The sequence below is a fragment of the Aedes aegypti genome, chromosome 2 (genome assembly GCF_002204515.2).
Source record: "Aedes aegypti strain LVP_AGWG chromosome 2, AaegL5.0 Primary Assembly, whole genome shotgun sequence".
Taxonomy (NCBI): Eukaryota; Metazoa; Arthropoda; class Insecta; order Diptera; family Culicidae; genus Aedes; species Aedes aegypti.
Genome location: NC_035108.1, coordinates 88366407 through 88388010, shown reverse-complemented (window position 1 = coordinate 88388010; position 21604 = coordinate 88366407). Strand labels below are relative to the sequence as shown.

General features: G+C 38.4%; 1 protein-coding gene across 3 annotated transcripts in view; it reads right to left on the bottom strand.

Annotated features, from left to right (window-relative positions):
* Window positions 1-21604, bottom strand: part of LOC5571839 (zwei Ig domain protein zig-8) — a 372596-nt gene that overhangs the window by 111451 nt on the left and 239541 nt on the right. For all 3 annotated transcript variants that reach the window (XM_021841480.1, XM_021841482.1, XM_021841481.1), the window contains one exon: window positions 6620-6768. In XM_021841480.1, the coding sequence (XP_021697172.1) occupies window positions 6620-6768 (149 nt within the window). The remainder of the gene's footprint in view (window positions 1-6619; window positions 6769-21604) is intronic.

Genomic DNA, 21604 nt, shown 5'->3' with positions numbered 1-21604 from the left:
TCCATTTTTGGTCAGATTTGAACCAAGATTTCAGCGGTTCCAAATCTGGTTTGACACATGTTTGTTTACCAGTTCAGATTTTTCTCCCTGAAACAGGTGAAGGTGCAAAAGTCGAAGTGATTTAAAAAGGAAGGAGGGAAAGCAAGGGATGCCGAAAAAATGCTAACGATGTCAGAAACATTCAAGAAACGAAGGGGAGTGTTTGTAAATCCAAATGAAAAAGAGAATATTTTTTCAAATATGCTCCAGGAATTTCTCCGGGGATTTCCTCCTGGAATACATTAGGGGATTTCCAACAGGAATTCTTTCGGGATTTTTTTCAGTGAATTTATCCGGGGATGTCCTCTAGGAATTTTGTTGGGGATTTACACCAGAGATTGTTTTCATGAATTCCTCCGGAGATTTCCACCAAAAACTCCTCCGGATATTTACTCCAGGAGTTCTTACGGGGATTTTCTCCAGAAATTCATCCGGATTTTTTTTTCGAATGATACCTCCAGGAATTTTCTCCATGCATTTCTCCAAAAATTTCCTATAGCAATTTCTCCGGGGATTTTGTCCAGGAATTCCTCAGGAAATTTGATTAAAAAGTTCCTCCGGGGATTATTTCAGAGAATTTGTCCGGAGATTTCCCACAGAAATTTATACGGTGACTTCCCTCAGGAATTTCTCCGGAAATTTCCTGCAGAAAGTCCTGCGGAAATTTCAAGGATTTCTTCAGAGATATCCCTGAAGATTTCCTCAAGAAGCACCTTCGAGGGTTTCCTCCCGAGAATCCTTCTGGGATTTCCTCCAGAAATTCCACAGGAATTTTTTTCCTAGCATTCCTCCAGAGATTTTGTTGAGAAATTTTATCGTTTTTTTTTTCGAAATAATTTTTCCAGGAAGTTTCTAAAGATTTGCACCAAGAATTTATCCGGGGATTTCCTCCCGGGATTTCAAGGATTCCTGCGGAGATATCCTCTAAGAACTACTCCGGGATTTTCTCAACGAATACTTCAGGGAAATCTCAATAGCAATTTCTCCGGGTATTTCCTCTAGGAATTCCTCCAGAAAATTTTCCGGAGAATCCTTTCAGAAATTGCTCAGGGAATTTGCTCCAGAAATTCATACGGAGATTTCCTGCAAAATCTCCTTTAAAAATTTCCTCCCCGAATTAACCCGGGGATTTCCTCCAGGTATTCCTCCGGGGATTTTGTCCACAAATTTCTGCGGGAATTCTTACAAAAATTCCTCCAGGATTCACTCCAGGAATTGCTCCGGAGATTTGCTTCAGAAATTCAATCGGGTATTCTTCAAAGAATTCCTCCGAGGATTTTCTCCAGGAATTAATCCAGGGATTTCCCCCAGGAATTGCTGTGAGTATTTCCTCCAGGAATTTCTCTGGGGATTTCCTCCGGAAATTCCTCCGGGAATTTTCTCCAGGAATTAATCTGGAGATTTCTCCCAAGAACTCCTCCTAAGGTTATCACAAAGATTTCCTCCGGGACCGTTGATTTCCTTCAAGAATTTCCTCCAGAAATACCCCCGGAGAAATTCCTGCTTTTTTCCAGAAATTCCTCCGGGAATTCTTTTGGAGTTCCACTATAAACTTTGCATTTCCTCCACAGTTCCTCCTGTTTTTATTTTTGAAATTTCTCCAGAGTTCCTCAAAAATTTCCACTGGGAATTCCTCTGAAGCTATTTCAAAAATTTCCCTACATTCTTTCCGAGAATTCCCCCAGAATTCTTTAGGAAATATCTCAAGATTTTCTCCGGGAATTCATCTAGACTTCCTACCGGAATTTTTCCAGAGTTCCTTTAGAAATACCTCCGGAGTTCCTCTAGGATATTTTAGGTCCTTCCAGAAATTGTTCCGAATTTCCACAGGCAATTCCTCTTGATTTCAAAAAGTAATTCCTCGGAACTTTGTCTGAATTTCCTCCTAAAATTTTTCCAGGTTTCTTTCAGAAAATCCTTTGGAATTTCTCTAGCGATTCCTCTGGGTTTCCCCCCGTTAATCAATGAAAAGTTCCTCCGGAGCTCCATCGGGGATTCCTTCAAGTTTCTTTCTTAGTTTCTCCAGGAACTTCTCCGGAATTCGCCAAGCAATTGCCCCGGAGTTCCTCTAGAAACGCCTCTGAACTTCCTTCAGAAACACATCCAGAGTTTCTCCAGAAACGCCTCCGGAGTTCCTCCAGGAATTGCTCCGTAGTTGCTCCAGGATTTCCTTTGGAGATCGTCTAGAAATTTGTCCAGAGTTTCTCCAAGAATTCTTATAGATTTCTTCCGAGAAATCTCTCGTAGCTTCTCCGGTGATTCCTCCTGAGTTGCTCCAGAAATTCCTCCGGAGTTATTTTTAGTAATTCTTCTGGATTTAATCCCGCATACCCTCCGGAGTTCCTCCAGAGCTTGAAAGGGATATCCTTTGATTTCCTTCATAGCTCCTTCTGGAATTATTCCGTAGTTTTGTCAGAAATTCCTCCAGGATTTATTTCGGGTTTCCCTCATTCATTCCTCAGCAGATCCTTCAACAGTTTTTTCAGAGTTCCTTCAGCAATTTCTCCGGAGTTCCTGCTGGAATTATTTTAGAGTTTCTTCAGGAATTCCTTCAGAATTGCCTCGGGCATTCCTCCAGACTTCCTCTTGGAAATCCTCCAGAGCTCCATCGGAAATTTATTCAGAGTAACTTCGTTACTCCGTGTATTCCTTCAAGAATTTCTTCAGAGTTCCTCCAGGATTTGCATTCGAGTTTCTTCAGGAATTCTTTCGGAATTTCTCCAGAATTTTTTTTGGTGTTTCTTAGGAAATTTTTTCGTAGTTTCTCTAGAAATTTCTCCAAGAATTCTTTTAAAACGTTTGCTAGAAATTTAATAATGAATCCTCCAGGAATTCTTTCGGAAATCCTCCAAATATTCTTCGGAGTTCTTCCAGGAATTCCTTTGCAGATCCTCCAGAAATTTTCAGAAAGTACCTCCGGGATTTCCTTTATAGTTCCATCAGGAATTTCTTCGAAGTTTTCCTTGAAAATATTTTGCAGTTCCTCCAGCAAAGCTTTTGGAGTTCGACAAGGAATTCTTCTGGAGGTCCTCCAAAAATTTCTTCAGAGTTCCTTATGGATTTTTTTTTTCGGAGTTCTTCTAGCAATTCCTTCAGATTTTCTACAGAAATTCCTCTGGAGCTTCGCCGGGAATTTCTTCGTATTTTCACCAAAGTTCGGAGTTTCTCCAGACATTTTTCAGAGTTCCTCCAGCAATTCCTCGGAAATCCTCCAGAGTTCCACTCAGAATTCCTCTAGATTTTCTTCTTGAAATGCTCCAGAGTTCCTTCGTGAATTTCTCCAAGAATTCTTCCGGAATTCCTTAACAGTTCGTCCTGGAATCCCTCCGGAGTTCCTTCGGGAATTGCCACAAAGATCTTCCATCAATTCATACGGAGTTCCTGACGTAATTCTTCTATATTTAATCCAGCAATTCCACGGTTGTTCCTTTGGAGCTCTACCGGAAATTCCTTCGGGTTTTCTCCAGAGTTTCTCCAGGAATTTCAACGGAGTTCCTCTTCTGATTCTTCCGGAGTTCCTCTAGGATTTCTTCCAGCTGTTTTCCAGAAATTACTCCAGAGTTCCTTTGGAGCTCTACCAGTTATTCCTTCTGATTTCAGTATTGTTCCTCCAGCATATCCTCGGGAGTTTCTGCAGAAATTCCTTCGTAGTTACTCTATGAATTCCTTTGGAATTTCTCCAGAAATTCTTCCGGTGTTGCTCCAGGAGTTGCCCTGGAGTTTCTCTGAGAATTCCTTTAGACTTCCTCCGGGAAATAGCTTGATAGAAAAGCAATTTTTTTTGTGGAAAACAGCGGAAAAACTACCAGAGAAATGCCTTTTGGAAAATATCGTGAAATTTATGAAGGAGTTCCTGGCAAAAAAGATGAATGGACACATAGAGGAATTTCTGACGGACTTAGGAAATCTTGACGTCTTGCGCAGACATCTCTGTGTAGTAGAATTCTTGGTAGAACTTGTCGTAAAACCTCCGGAGGAAAAGAATTCAATGGGTTCTTGAATAAACTCCCGAAGAAAGTTTCGGAACTACAAGGAACGAAATTATTGGAGGATCTCCCAACAGAATTTATGGTGGAACTCCTGAAAAAATATTTGGAGGAATTTTCAGGGGGATTTCTGGAGAAACACCTGGTGGGATTCTTGGAGGAACTCCGTTAGAGTTCCTGGAGAAACTCCGGTAGAATACCTGGTGGATCTGACTGCGGGTGTCTTGTAGCAACTCGTGGAAAAAATCTTAAGGGAACTACGGAAGAATGCATGGAGGAGCTCCGGGGAAATTCCGCAGGAATTTTAGAAGAAACTGTTGATGAATTTTCGGTGGAGGCTCCTAAGGATTTCTCGAGAGACGAGAAATTTCGGAGGAATTCCCAGATCAACTCTGGAGGATTTCCCGGAGGAACTCTGGCGGTTTCGCTGGAGGAACTCCAGAGCGATTGTAAAAGAAACTGCGGAGGCGTTCCTGTAGGAACACCAAGGTGATTTCTTGAGGAACTACGAAGAAATTCCTTGAAAAATTTTGGAAGAAATTAAAAGGAATTCCCCGTGGTGCTCCATAAGACGAGGTATTTCCGCCATGGATCAAATCCAAAGGATTTGCAGTAGAAACTCCGGATGGTTTTATGCAAAAACTTCGGAGCAATTCCTGGTGGAACTCTGGAGGAACTCACGTGGAATAGTTGTATGAGTTCCATAAGAATTACTGTAGGAACTCCGGAAGATTTTTTGGAAGAAAGGAATTCCTGTAGAAACTCTGGAGGGGTTCCAGAAGAACTCTGAAGGAGCTTCGGAGGAATTCCAGAAGGCACTCTTAAGAAAATCTCAATGGAGCTCTTGGAGGAACTCTGTAGGATTCCTTAAGGGAACATTCTAGGATTTCACAGAGAAAATCTGGAATTTTCAGAGTAACTTCATAAAGAATTCCTAGTGGAATTCTGAAGGATTTTCGAGGAATTACTGGAGAAACTCAGTAGAGTTTCCATGAGGAACACTTGAGACATTTTTTAGAAGACCTCTGAAGGAATTCCTGGAGGAACTCTGAAAAAATTCCTGGAGGATGAATGAATGTGAAATAATGAAAGAACTTCGGAACAATTGACTCTTGAGACACTTCCTGAAGAATTCTCAGTGGAAATCTGGGAATTTTCGGAAGTAACTATAGAAAAATTCCTGATGGAATCCCGGAGGATTTCCGAAGAATTTCTAGAAAAATTCTGAAGAATATCCAATAGAAACTCTGAAGAAATTCTTAGAGGACTTCTAAAGGAACTCCTGGAGGAAATCCGAAGAAATTCCTTGAGGAACTGTAAAAAACTTTTTTGAGAAACTCCAGAGAAATTCCTGGAGGAACTTTGAAAAAAAATCCCCAAGAAACTCTGGAGAGGCTTTTGGAGAGTCTCCAAAAAAATTCTTGTAGGAATTCGAGAAGTTTTCAAAAAAATCTCGAAGAATCGGAGCAATTGTGAAAAAATTCAAAAATCAAGAGGAACTATGAAGGAAATCCTAAGTAATTCCCGATAGAGCTCTGGAGAAACTTCGGAGGTAATGCAATCAAGAAGGATTGCTGAAAGAACAGGAGGAATTTCTATAGGAGCTAGAATAAATTACCGGTGAAGTTCCAAAGGTATTCCCGGAGGAACTCCGGAGAAATTCCTGGAGTCGTAGCTCAGGAGGAACTCTGAGAGAACTCTGTCCTGCAAGGACTCCGAAGCACGGATCTGGAGAACCAAACTTCCGTTCAAGCTGAAACTTAACTTCAGCTCGAACGGATGTTTGGTTCTCCTGATCCGTCCTCTTGAAAATTTGAACTTTGGCTTCGATTCATCTCCACCTTAAATCTTCATATTTTCCCGTTCTGAAATCTCTCACAAGCCTGACAAGAATCATTCCTAAGTAATATTCATAATAAAAAAATAAACCAAGTTTTTTTTTAATTCCTTCAGAGACATTTGTGAAGAATCGACTGTAACTCGACTATGGAAGTATTTGTAGCGAGTTCCTATGTAGCATTTCAACTTTTTTTAGTTTCCATGATAGCAAGAGTTATGTTTTTTAATTCAAGTAGAATGCAAGGCAATCAATCTGGCAATCATCATTCAACATTTTATTTCTTTTTTTTCGTTGCATCGCGTCCCATGTGGGACAAAAATTGCTTCTATTGCAGCTCAATATTCCTTGAGCTTCACATCAGCCTATTGGTCTCCAGATAGGCTTTTGAATTAATTAGATTTAATGTCCTTATATAAAATGAAATAGTATTCTTCTGAATTAAGATAAGTGATAACTTGTGAAACTTCTAACAGAAAACAAAGAATTAAATAAAATCAACTTGTTAAGTTTTACGACCTTCAAAGGCAAAATCGATATTTTCATCACCGCCCGTGCAGCCATTTCCTCCACCATGAGACTGCCTCAATAATCCAGTCTCGTAAATCATCGGGAACAATATACGCGTAAAACTTTTTCCGTTTTCATTTCTTGTTTCTTTTTTTTGCGTGGGTCGTTGATAGTTGCTTTGGCTTGTCATGTCGTATTTATATTATACTCTGGGCATATACCTAGATATAAACTGTGCTATACTTACGTCCTTATCGCCGAGCCGTTCCACTCGGCAGTGCAGGAAGCCCGTCTGGCCTACGGTGACGGTAAGATTTCGCTGTACATCAAAGTCAAAGTAAGGCTGTAGGGCGGCTGACTCCTCCGTGGTCAGCAGCATGGTTGAGCTTACGGAAACTGCCGCAGGAAGTACCGAGAACAGAGAAGAAGAAGAAAGGAGAGGAAGGCCCGTTAGTCTTGGAAGTTTGGTTCGTTTTGTTGGCGGCTGTACTAGGGAGTCCTGAAAATATTATAAAAGTGTTGAAAGCTGACTTGTTCAACCATCATATGATAGATTAAAGTGTTGTGGGTTCGAATACCACCTGAGTGGGGAACGAGAATTCTATTTTTCCTAAAATCACTCATAATTTATCCATCTTTAGCACGCGTTTTGAGTTTTTATTTTTTTTTAATTTCTTTATTAGTTTCATTCCAAACATTACATTAATTTCTTATATCTAAGTGTTCTGTGTTAGACAACACTATCATCCTAATTTTGAAAAAAAAAATTAAGATTTTATTAACATTTTGTTATCAACATATTACATTTCATTTGCCATAGCAGTTCATATTTTTTACAGATGAGTTGAGTTTACCTGCTTATTGCGCATTGAGTTGATTATTTTAAAAACCTTGCGGATTCGATTACCGAACAGCTCAATATATACCTGTTTTTAATTATGAATCGTGATTTATGGCTAACCAGCCGAGTGGAAGTTTAACAAGTACCGAAAGCTAAACATTACATATATATTTCGCAATTGGATTAAATGGACAAATTGATGTGAAGTTTTGCGAAAAAGTTACACGTCTTCTCAGTGAGAATCGAACTCACGACTCCCCGATCTCTAGTTGCAACTAGAGATCGGGGAGTCGTGAGTTCGATTATCACTGAGAAGACGTGTAACTTTTTCGCAAATCTTCACATCAATTTGTCCATTTAATCCAATTGCGAAATATATATGTAATGTTAAGCTTTCGGTAGGTGTTAAGCTCAATATAAGTTGAAATTAACATCTACACATTTTTCGATTCAGTTTTCATGCATAATGCTCTTTCTTCTGACACTATGATCTATCATTCAAGGGTTGAGCAAGTTACATTTTTGAAACTTCTTTTATTTTCGGGACACCCTACTCATCACGCACTAGCAGACATTGGGTGGCGAGAGGTTTCGACCATTTCCGTTCCACCAGAGTGAGCAGAAATAAAGCCCCCTGGACATGTATATGACGTTTGAAGGGCAACCAGTAGCATTCGAGGAGCGAGACTCAATCTTATTATTTCTACTGTCTTGCTTCAGTGTGTCCTGCCGCCCACTACTTGCTTGGGGCCGTCCCATATGGGGAGTGTGAGTATCATTTTGCTTAGTTGGTTTTGAAGTTTGAAGTTCCCTAATGGGATGGTCACCGTGAAAGAGGAACCATACTGGGAAAGTACCTTCTTCTCGGTTTTCACGGTTCCTTGGTAAATTTGCAGAGCTTTCAACTTGTTTCGTCAAGCTGCTTGTCTTTGAAGCTGGTACAGCTTTAGGCACTGCTCTGAAGAAGCGTGATGTTTGAATTCAAGGGCGGAAAAGGGCTTTACACGCACAGTTGCCCACAATGATTACATTTTTACTTGCATAAAACAGCTCACCAACTTCCTCTGAAGCGGAAGACTGCCAGAAAGCTAATGGAATTTGTTAAAGCTCGACACCATGTTAAAGTTTCAACCGAAAATTCAGCCCTGTCGAAGAAACACCGCACAAAAGATATCGCGATGGTGCACCACGGTGAATAATTCAGCACCAAAATCACACTGGTAAAGATTTTTGTTTGCAAATTATCTAACATTGAAACAAGATGCACAATACATAACATTAATGAACACTTCATTAGCTTAGCATTATATTATTCCAATGTTGTTTCATTATTCTGTTTGCTAGCGAATACGATTAACCTATTTAGGCCTGAGTGAAAGCAAAAATACCAAAAGCCTTATAGCTCAACGAATATTTAATAGTTTCAAAAAATGTTTTGTCATTGTACTGGTACACATATATAGTTTCTAAAAGTGACCAGAAGAACTCTGGCCGTGGTTATTCCGGCGGGTAACTGAGTCAAGCCAGGTAGAAAAAAATGCGATTTTTGGGACATGCTAAGTTATCTTTATCTATTTCCAATTTCCAACTTAAATTTGCATTTTATATGTAACATTATAAATTAATATTTTTCACCGTTTAGAATGTACCGGATGTGGCCACTCGGACTTATTGCCCTGAAAAACCGGCTATTGATTTGTTGGGTACTAAACCATTTGAATTCTCTAAAAGTAGAGCTTGACACAGATGTTTAGATGGAAATTAATCACTTTATCGTGAATTTGAGGCGTCCTGGAGATCCGAAAATGGTCATTTGTAAGATCAATCAAATGCAGGACACATAGTTATCCAATTCAATCGATTCTCAAATGGTTTACGCTAATGCGTTTTCATAAAACTTTTTGATATAGTTGCCACATTATAGCCGATTCCGGAAAATAGATTTGGCTTCAGAGGCACAGAAGCACAGAATCCTTTCCACCCGATCCATGCTATGTCTGAGCCAGTCGACTATAAAAATCGAATGTACATTGGATTTCTTTTTCACTAGAGTTGAGTATTTGGGTTAGTTTTTCATAACCGGAAAGTTTTAAAATATTCCATCGGTGATATTTTGATTTTTTCCACTTTTTAGCTATTTTTCATACTAAATACATACAAAATGTATGGACAAAATTTCACCGATAGAATATTTTAAAACCTTCTAATTATGAAAATCTAGACCAAATACTCTAGCGAGAAAAAAAAAACGATGTACATTCGATTGCGACCTAACCCAGTGAACCACCGGGGTAACTCCGGCCACAAGAATATTCCCGAGATGCTTTGACCACTTTAAGAAACTATATATGTACACGAGTATACTGACAACAAATAATTCAAATCCGTTAATTATTCGCTGAGTGGTAAAATTTTTAGTTTTTTATTCCTTTTACTCAGGCTTTTACGGGTTAAAGTGTCTACGGGTCTACATAATCTTTCTGTCGATGAAGTAAATCTATACACTAAGCTCTTAAGGTGAATTTTACCGTAATCTCAACAGCTGAACAGTTCGGTTGAACAAAACACCGTAATTCCGTCGAAATTTTACGGATTCCGGTGATTTTTCACCGAATACTGTAAAAATTTACCGTACTCCGTTAATTTATTTCACCGAACTGTTAAGCTGTTGAGATTTTACAGGAATCCGTTAAATAATTTAAGTGTGTAAATTCGTCATAAACCGTTTTTTTTCTGCACTGTCGTAAGAGTTATTACGCAACTGATTTTATTTGCGTAATAAGTCACAACACTTGGCCATTCCGTAACTCTTTTGAATTGCTTAATAATTAGGGGAATTAGGAGCACAATGGACACGTTAAGCAAATGTTCGTCTTAAGACCATAAAATGGTAATGTTTTAAATTTTCCTCCTACTAGTTTTCAAGTTTGATGTTAGAACGACGTGCTACGTTCATTCATAATGATAAAAATCATATCATATGTCAGAAAAGCGAGATAGAAAATTAGGTCGAAAAGTTGCGGTTCCACAGAAAATGACGATTTTTTTTACCAAATTTCATTTTTATAATTTTTGATTTGGATGAAATTTTGCACATGCTTTCTTTATGCCCAAAAATGCCTATTTGCATCATCGGTTCGCCATTTTGACTCTAGCCTTACTTTTGAGAAGGGCCTAAGAAAAAAAACCTTAAAAATTTTCAAAAAATATAACTTAGAAACGGTTTGTCCGATTAGTTTGGTGTCTTGCGCAAAGTTTTAGGTTATTGTTGGGACTATCTGGAAAAAAATATACACTGTAAAAAAATATGTTGTATTTTTTTATATTTCGAAAATAAAGCTTAAAAATCAACTTTCTCAAAAATCGTATTGAGTTTGGTTGGTAACCCTATTACAGACAAGTTTGTTTGCATATGAAGTGAATTTTCTAAGAACTTTTTCGAAGCGTTATAAGTGACAGAAAATTAAGCTTCCAAGAATACCATTTGTACGAGAGTTCAGAGAGTCAGTAGAGCGCGGAAAATATTACTAGCATTCTTTAGTTTGCTTATTTCGACTGTTTCAATAGTGTCAATAAAAGCAAAACACCAGTCCAGTTTGCTGTAGACAATTGTACACAAGTCGACTAGCAAGCGCACGCTTGCGTGCTACATAGCACGAAGAAGCGCTGCCCAGTGCATTGCCACCTGCTAGGCGCAATCGGCAGCTTCACCAGAAACAAATCTCTCCGTGGTTTGTGGAGAAACCACTGTTTGCGTGGTGGAGATCGTAGTGACTAAGAACTACCAAGCGTCCCCATCGAAATTGATTTTCTGTGAACGCGCGCTTAAACTATTCACCTGGACCTTCAACCCTTGGGTGATATAGTAGTTCTAGGTAAAAGGGTAGTCGTTACTTGCTACGGCAAGAATGCAGTTGGGAGTGTAGAATATTCAATTTGAGTGACCAGCAAACAAAAGCTGACAGAAGGAAGCTAGCTAACTCTTCGCTGTTGGCCAATATGGCCACAGCTATTTCGTCTTTGGACCCACCCTGGGGTGGCCATTCGAAGCATGGAGCGGATAGAAATGATCGAACCATACCAGTATGGATGGATCGACAAGGAATGCACGGGCAACGCATTATTTTGTCTCTACGAGCTGCTGAAGGAGAAAACTTGCCAGAAAATCCTTTCATTCTCAGTAAGTCTATCAATCAAGTCTGTGGAGGAAACGTTGAAGCTGCCAACACCGAAGAAAAGGATACAAAGTATGTACTAACGACCAGGAGTGTGAATCAAGCGCAAAAGCTGCTGAAGATGAAACAATTGATCGACGGAACTAAGGTTGAGGTAGTCTTACACCCAAAGCTGAACGTTAGAAACTGCGTTATCACCTGCAGAGCGGCCATCAAAATGACTGAAGAGAACCTACTGGAGGAGTTGGCACCACAAGGTATTAGCAAGGTGAGAAGAATTACCCGTTACGAAAATGGACAAAAAGTGAATACTGCGACACTAGTACTGACCGTCAATGGAACGGTAGTACCGGAGTACATCAACGTCGGACTTTTGAGAGTGCCAACACGATTGTTCTATCCGGCACCAATGTTATGCTTCAACTGCTACTCCTACGGACACACAAAAACGAGATGCCAGAACACACCCGTGTGCAAAGTATGCTCCGGTACTCATACACTTGGAAAAGATGTAAGTTGTACCCAACAGCCTGCATGCAAAAACTGCAATGATAGTCATTCACCGGCGAGTAAGAAATGTCCATTGTACATGAAGGAGGAGGAAATTATAAAAATAAAAGTTGAAAGTGGTGTGTCCTTTGCCGAAGCCAGGAAAGAATATCAACGAATGCATGGAGATCGTTCGTATTCTGCTGTGACTGGCGCGCAGGCGAGGATTCAAGACATTAGGAAAGAAAACGAAAAGGACGTGGAAATTCGAAAACTCAAGGAAGAATTAGCAAACCTCAAGGAAGTGATGTCACAAAAATCTGAAAAGGAAAAGGAGGATGAAACAGTTAAACTGCGCGAAGAAGTAATTCAACTCAGAAAGATAATTGACGACTTCAAGAACGGTCCAGCAAAGCAACAAATGGATACTGAGGAGCGAAATGAATTTTCCATCAGTGAAGAAGAAATGTCTAATGCAGAGTCGCAATCTGTGAACAACAATAACGAGAGTGAAGAATATGCACCAGTTGCTAAAGCTGTTCGTAGGAAATCAAAAAGAACGTTAGCAAAAAGTGTGAAAACAGTAAGAGAAAAGGAAGGAGATGACACCGACCGAAGCAGAAGTAGCAGAAGCGGACATGAGCCAATCAACAAGGAAAAGTAAAACTCTAGCCAAAAGAAGCGAGGAAGGCCACCCAAACATAGAGATGACCAGTGAAAGGAATATGCTAAATGACGGAAATAACGATATGGACCGAAGCAACGGAAATGGCACCGAGAACGACATCTGTGATGAAGGAAGGAGCGAAACGGTAAGTTGGTTGGGGTTAGATGAAGAGAAAGTAGTCTCCCCACTCTTCAGAAGAGGAGAGAATAGTCCAAGGAACGAGAGCGAGGACGTTACACTCCCACCTGTGCTCTGTCAGTTGCCTCGGAGTTCTGCCAACTACGCCGCAACGAATGAAGCACAATTAAGAAATGGCACCACCCAAGCAAGCAGGATTCGAAATCAAGCAACTAAGCTACAACCCGCAATATTATCATGGAACACCAAGGAATACAGACAGGAAGACAAGATTTGGACCTTATAATAAAGGATAGAAAACCACTAGTGATATGTTTGCAAGAAACAATGTGCTCTCAACGCACTCAGCCTCGGATTACAGGATACACCATTTATAACCGACCACGGCCTAACTGTCAACGAGCGTCTGGAGGAGTACTGATCGCAGTTAAGAACGGCATTGACAACGTAGAAATCGAAATGGAGACCACGTTAGAAGCCATTAAAGTAAATATTGGTCCTCCTTTGAATTTCTCCATCATAAATGTCTACTTCCCACCCGGAGCAAACCTTAATATATCGGAAGTTGAAGCACTTTTTGCGGGCCCAAATCCTGTATTACTAGTGGGAGACATAAATGCTCATCATCCAGTATGGGGTTCCAGTTTTAGCAACAAAAGAGGGAAAGAATTAGAAGAAGTATTTGACAAAAACGACTTAGTGATTCTTAACAGCGGAGAACCAACATACTACAATCAAACAACAGGTAAAGGATCATGCATCGACGTAGCAGTCTGTTCTACACATCTGGCCGGAAATTTGGAGTGGGAAGTCCTAGGAGATAGCTACGGTAGTGATCATATGCCAACTCTAATCTGTAACCCAAGAGAAACGCAAGAGAATCCAACCAGACCTAAATGGAAAATTCAGGAAGCGGACTGGGAGCAGTATCAACGTATCGTTGATTTCCCTTTAATAGGGGACCCAGAAGAACAAATGAAGGGAATTACTTCGGGAATAATATCTGCAGCTGAGCAATCGATACCACGAACGAAAGGAGCACCGTCGCGTAGAGTAGTCCCATGGTGGAACGACGAAGTCCATGTTGCGGTAAAGAAACGACGAACGGCATTAAGAAGAATGAAATCAGCACCAAGCGACGAACGTAGAGAAGAGCTTGCCAGAGACTTCTAAACAGCTAGACGTGAAGCATGCCAAGTGATCAAAAGTGCTAAAGAAAAGTCGTGGAAACAGTTTGTGTCTTCTTTCAATGTGCATACTTCAGTTAAAGATATGTGGAACAAATACAGGTCGCTCCAGGGAAGATGTAGGCAAGCTTGCATTGGAGGAATCAAATATGAAGGTCGCGAAGAAACGACAAGTGTGGGAATAGCTGAAGCAATTGCAGAAGCCTTTTGCAGTGTCTCTAGTGACACCTCGTACAGTGAACATTTCCGTGATGTTAAACAGCAAACTGAAAGTAACCCTTTTCTTATGTTCGATGCACCGGAAGAAGAGTACAATAAAGACTTTTCAATGTATGAATTGGATGAAGCACTGGAGAGTCTGAAGGACTCTGCCCCAGGTGAAGATAATGTGCATTATGGAATGTTGAGTAACTTACCGCTAGATTGCAAATACAAGTTGCTGGAGACTTATAACAAGTTATGGCAACAATCGGTGTACCCTGTAGAATGGACTAAGTCAATTGTGATCCCAATATACAAGGGTAAAGGGGATAGAACAAATCCACTGAACTATAGGCCAATTTATTTAAATAGTTGTGTTGCAAAAATTTTGGAAAAAATGGTGAACAGTCGTTTAATTTTCATTTTGGAAACCAAAAAGTTATTGCACAAATATCAGTATGGATTCAGAAAGGCGAAATCCACCACAGACCATTTAGTGGAATTGGAAGGAACAATTAGAGAACATCTTAATAAAGGACACTATGCTCAGGCTGTTTTCCTGGATATATCGAAAGCCTATGACACAACGTGGAGGAGGCTCATACTGGAAAAGTTGAAGTTCTGGAAAATAGGTGGACATCTGCTCAGATTCATAGAACGATCTCTGGCATGTCAAACCTTTCGTGTGCTCGCAAACGGTACGCTTTCTAGTGAAAAGAAAATGGAAAACGGATTGTGCCAGGGGTCTGTGCTCAGCGTTACACTCTTTCTGGTGGCCATTAACACTATTGTAGAAAAACTACCTGGTGAAGTAAAGTGTTTAATCTACGCTGATGATGTCGTTATCATTTACGGTGGCAATGACTTTGAGAAAAATGAAGAAATACTACAAAATGCGTTGAACAAAATAAGTGACTGGCAACAAAGAACTGGATTCAACGTGTCCGCGGAAAAATGTGCTACAGTGACTTTTAAAACAGCTAGAGCTAGAAAAGTGCCACTGACAAGCTCCCTAACAATAAATGGATCGAAAATACCGAAGGTAAAAACATTCAAGTGTGTGGGTGTTTGGTTTGATCAAAGTTTAAGGTTCAGAGAACATGTTGAGAATATTAGAGCATCGTGTCAGCAGAGAATGAAAATATTAAAATGTGTAGCTAGTAGCTCATGGGGTGGTGATCGAGAAACAATATGTAAGCTGTACAAGGCGACGATTCTCGAAAAGATGTTGTACGCTGCACCTCTGATCTCTTCAGTGTCCAAAGATATTTTGAAAAAACTTGAAGTGGTACACAATGCTGGAATGAGGGCTATAAGCGGTGCATTTCGTTCAAGTCCATCGGAAAGCATAAGGGCTGAAGCAGGAATGCCAAGCTTCAATACATACGTGGATCAACGGACAGCCTTGTATGCAGTGAAACTGAAAGCTCTGGATCCCCAGATAATCGAAGAAACATGTGAAACAACAAGCAGCGAAGATGAATCACAAGAAACAACAACATATGAAAGCAGTTCAGGAGAAGAGTGGGGATCAGTGAAACCGGTACCAGAACTGACAATCAGAGAAAGAGGAGGCCATCTGCTACAGGAGCTTGAAGTCCAGGTTCCTTTACTTAACATTTTTACTCTACCATCTTGTGCACCATGGAAACGTAAGAAAATTCTCGTGGACAAGACCCTGTACCGTTTTGATTCATATTACGGACACTTAAGGCCTCAGTGAAGTATAACCCAGCTTGGACCATACAAAATAAATCATTCTGTATGATTTTTTAGCGTTATCGTGCGTCGGAAGCCCTTAACTTTCGGATGGTGGGTAAAGAATACGCGTCCGCAACTTGAATAATTTTAAATAAATCAAAAAGTGTGGCCTTTTCATGATTCTTATTCCGGACGCTCCCTCACTTTTGCCTCATATTCCGGACGCTTTGATTCCAATTACGGACAGCTCATGATAATCATTAGTGGAACAGTCAAATCATCAATTGAAATCGTTCAACCACTTAAGAGACGTCTAAGGTAGTTGGGTACTATAAATTTGCAATGATATTTATGGAATAAACCTAATAAAACAAGCCTCAAAAATGAGAACTTTTGGACGGCGAAAATTGAAACATTTCGTGTGAAATGTTTCCCATACAAACGAGAGTGTCCGGAATTCGAAGCTGTCCGTAATATGAATCAAAACGGTATACAGCAATGCGTCGTAAACAACCTGAAATCATGTTGCGGAAGCTCTTCAATGAAAGAAGAGTAACAAAATACAGGGTTCATAAAACCTTATACACAGATGGTTCAAAAATGTCCAATAAATGTGGGTATAGTGTAGTCAGTGATAATATGTCAATTCGTAAAAGGATATATGATGAGAGTAGTATTTATGGAGCAGAAAGTCTAGCTGCAAAAGAGGCAATAATGTTGGTAGCAAATGAAGAAGGGGCGGGTGCATATTTAATTTGTACTGATTCACTAAGTGTTGTAACATGTTTGGAAAGTAGTAAAGTTAAAAGTCTATGGAAAGATCAAATGCTTGAGATTTACACTCAATGTTTACAAAATAGAAAAGAGGTCACATTCTTTTGGGTACCGAGTCATATAGGTATTGAAGGTAACGAGAAAGCGGATCGAGAAGCGAAGTTAGCCTTAGAACAAAGAATAGACACCAGCATAGCATTGGACTATAAAGAAATGAAGAAAATTTTAAACAATGAAATAATAATTAAATGGCAATACGAATGGGGAAAGATTAGGGAAAACAAATTACGAGAAGTAAAAGACTCGGTCATCCCGTACAAAACTAGAGGCAAGACTCGGAGAGAAAATGTAGTCCTTACTAGAATACGTATCGGTCATACGGTCCTAACTCACAAACATCTATTCGAACGAATGGCAGTACCAATGTGCCAGTGGTGTAACGAATTGCTCACTGTTAAACACTTATTAGTTGAATGTATAAGTTTAGACGAAGAAAGGAAAAAAAGTAGGATTGCCGATAAGTTTGAGGGAGATTTTAGCAGATGATGAAGAAAGAATTGAATCAGTTATATGTTATCTGAAAAATATCAATGTATACAATAGTTTATAGAAGGTTCCACCATACACAAGACCTGAATGACAATAAAGTTAAAGGGTCTATAATAAAAAAAAATAAAAAAAATCGTATTCTTGATTTTTTTTTTATTTTTTTATATGGTGAAGTAGACAAAAAATAAATTCTTTTGCACAGTGGATTAAGATGGAGAAATCATGGACAAAAAAGTTATGATTTTATAAAAGGTGAATTTTTGGAAAGGGTCATAATAAACTTTTTAAATGTTTTTCAACTCGATTTTAAAAAAGTACGCAAAATTTACAACAAAAAAGGTACAAGGGAAAATCAGGCTAACTTTTACCGTTATAAAGATACAGCGATTTTAATACAAAATTATGATATAATTTTCAATTTTCGGTCATTTTCGAATATTTTTCGAAGCTCATAAGCCTAGAAATTTGTTAATTGTATGAAAGAGCAGATAATTTTTGACTGGAATATTTGGAAAAATTTTGATTTGGTAATTTTTCATGGTATGAGGTAAAATAAAAAATGTGCCCTGTAAAAATGATTTGTTCATTTTTAACGAAACACAACTTCAACATTCAACATTGTGATATTTTTATATATAATTATCAAGAAGATATGTAATAAAATTTTAAAAGTTAAAAAATAACAAAATAACGAATATAAAGCAATCAATACGTGAAAAGCATTTATATCGATTTAATATAATGAAATATTTCCATTCAAAAACAGCTTTATGAGTGGAGGAGTAACGTGCCCAGTTGTCTCACACAAATATACCTGATGTTTTCTTAAAGTACAGCACGTTGGTATATTTTTGTGGTCGGACAGAAACGTACCTAATAGTTGATTTAAGTACCCATGTTGGTATAAAAAAGAGCTGATGCAGCAAAGACGCAAACAAGTGATAATCAAGTGAAAAGTAAAAGATAGCTTAGAAAAATGAAGTATAAAATGAACACCATCAACAAAGGTTGTGTAAATGTGTTTTCAAAAACGTGTTCAAGAAGTTACCGAAATCTCACGGAAAGTAATATTGCCAAATTAGTTGAACTAGGATTTGCAGATGCAAATCAGCTTAATAAACAATTTAAAATTTGCGATTCTTGTCGTTTACAATTGGCCAAAAGAACAGCATTATTAAGCAGTGATGACTTATCAAGTAGTGAAGAGGAAGATGTTTGCATGGAAGAGGCAACAATAGAAGCATCAGCAACTTCAATACAGTCAACGGATTCCATATGAATATTCCTAGTCAGGAGTTATTGGAAGTAACGTCAGCAACTTCAATAGAATCAACGAACTCCAACTTGAATGTTTCTAGTAAGGAGTCATTAGAAGCAACATCGATTGAGACAACGGATTCCAACTAAGCAATGGAGCAACTAACACAAATTTTCTTTTCTTATGCAACTACAAGGAGCAGCTTAATGAACAATATTCGAAAGCAACAACTATTCAAGGAACACAAAAATATCATTCATTTATTCCAGTTTCCGTAGGTAAATAGAAATTAGGCAATTTTCAAACTGTAATGATAGTTAAAAAATTGTAAACATTATGAAAAAGTAAGAAATCTGTTTTAAAAATAGGACGCTCCATCATTGTATAAGAACACGAAATAAAATGCTTTCAGAAAAAAAATATTCTTTATTTTATCAACTCGAAAAATATCCAAAAACAACCAAAAGTTGTAAATTTTCTCATATACCTTTTTTGTTGCAAATTTTGCGTACTTTCATAAAATTGGGTCAAAAAGCATTCAAAAAGTTCATTTGGACCATATTGAAAAATCAACCTTTTTTAAAAAAAATCATAATTTTTTTTGTCCATGATTTCTCCATCTTGACCAACTGTGCAAAAGACACCATTTTTTGTCTACTTAAAAAAAAAAAAAAAATTAATCAAAAGACGATTTTTGAGAAAATGGATTTTTAAGCTTTATTTTCGAAAAAAAAAACATTTTTTTTACAGTGTATATTTTTTCCAGATAGTTCCAACAATATTCTAAAACTTTGCGGAAGACACCAAACCGATCAGACAAATAGTTTCTGAGTTTAATTTTTTTTAAATTGTTAAGGCGTTTTTTTCTTAGGCCCTTCTCAAAAGTAACGCTAGGGTAAAAATGGCGAACCAATGATATAAATAGGCATTTTTGGGTATAAAGAAAGCATATGCCAAATTTCAGCCAAATCAAAAAATACAAATTAAACCGACATTCGAATTCAAATGGACCCGCTGAATCTATGACATTTGGTCGAATGACATTTAGTCGAATGACATTTGGTCGAAAGTACATTTGGTCGAACGGACATTTCGTCGAATGGACATTTGGTCGAAAAGGTTTGTTTGAACAGAAAGCATAAGACATTTGATCGAACCGACATTTCGTGGAAAGAACATGTGGTCGAATCTTAACAGTATGGAAGCAAAGTTTTACGTTTAGTCTCATTATCGTCGTGAGGAGCATTTTTCCGCTAATACACAGAGTGATTGAATTATTGAAACAGGTATCAGCCATTTTACCAACAAACTATATACGGTCAGAAAATTTTGTTATTCAATTTGATGCACCCTATTCTCCCATCATATTGATCAACATGCTGCTTTTTTCGTTTTAACTGATCTTAAATAGAGACAAATCAACTTTTGTCACCTCTGTCAAACCGTCTATTCTTACCCGTTACATAGAATAAATACAATTTTCTCGTTCAACTATTCAAAGCTTCCACTGCAAACTCTGTAATGCACCCAATGTCATCAACACCGACAGCTAAGTCATATATTTGCCTAAGGAATGTTATTAAACTTTTTTTCCTTGAAGCAAATTTTTCCTGCCGTTTTAAGTCTGATTTCCGCATTCAAAAATCTTACCCCCGTTCGTCAGCTGCAAGATCCGAAATTGAAAGAAAGATCTCGCCGAATGCTTCCAGCAGATGAAGATCAGCAGTTCATTACGAAGAACGATGACATTCAAAAAGAATACTGAATTCAACAAATTATCATGTTCACATCGTTGAGCAGTTTTTGGCAAAGAATGATGATATTTTAAAAGAATAATAAATACACTAGATCTAAATATTCCAATCAATGTATAAAAAACTACTTCTCAAAAAATCATTTGAATGACCATCGATATCCAATGCCGTTTGTACCTCTTATTGTTAAGATTGTTTATTTTGTAATGTTTTTAGAAAAGATGAAGAGGTTTTCTGCCTTTTTTGAGAAAGATTTCGGTTAGAAATCACTCAAAGGGGTTTTTCCCTCTTCCAAAATTTCAAGTTAAAAATAAATAAATAAATAAACATCGATATCGATAGACGCATGAAATTTAAAAATATGATTACAATAATGTCCCGTTTTTCATTCAACAACAAGTAATAATTCAGATTATTCAAATGAATACGTTATAGTGCCAACTTAGCAAAACTTAGAAAACAATAATCAATTTTCCCAAATGTGTTTGTGGGCTTCATAGCCGTGCGGTTAGTGTCACCGAGACATTTCGCCGCACCGTGCTAAGGAGTGTGGGTTCGATTCCCGCCTCAGGCCAAAAACTTTTCGAGAGGAATGTTTTTCGACTGGACGTTGCATGCTAGTCCGTTGTCTAGAGTGGTGCTTCCTTCAAAGGGCAAACAGCCCACTGGAAGCATTAACGTGTAGTGTCTTTTTAAATGATCTCTCAAAAACCATTTCAAAATTAGCTTTCGACCAAATGTCCATTCGACCAAATGTCATTCGACCAAATGTCATTCGACCAAATGTCATTCGACGAAATGTCCTAAAGCCGAATTCAAATGGACCCGCTCTATTACGGCTTAAGCCAGCTGACAGTGTTTTGAAAAAAAAAAAAAACCGGAAGTACATAGACACAAAAGTCAGTATGGTAGGCTGGACGCGTTAACCAACTAGGCCACATAACGGGTAACGATTCTGCAGCGCAGTCCGTCAACCTGAAACCAAAGTCCGTCGCGACCCCACATTCTCCTTCACAACTCTCCATCTCCTTCGGCTCTCTTAGATGCCCAATTCGACTCTCCTTAGCGTGCCTACGAACAACAGCGAGAGATTTGATTTTTAGCGTCGCGCTGTTGCCTTGTTTCCATCATACTACTCATTAGCCGGCTTCAGGACATTTCGTCGAATGACATTTGGTCGAATGACGTTTGGTCGAATGACATTTGGTCGAAAGTACATTTGGTCGAAAGGACATTTGGTCGAATGGACATTTGGTCGAATTGCTTTGGAACATTTATTTTGGTCGAATGACGTTTAGTTGAACGCAAATTTGGTTGAAAGCTTATTTTTAAATGGTTTATTGAAAGATCATTTGATCATTATGCCAAAAATCTCGGATTTCGATGATTATTCAACAGAACTTAAACTTTTTAGAAGTGGTTTTTTGTACATTGACTGAAATATTTAGCTCTAGTGAATTTATTATTCTTTGAAAATATCATCATTCTTCGACTGCTC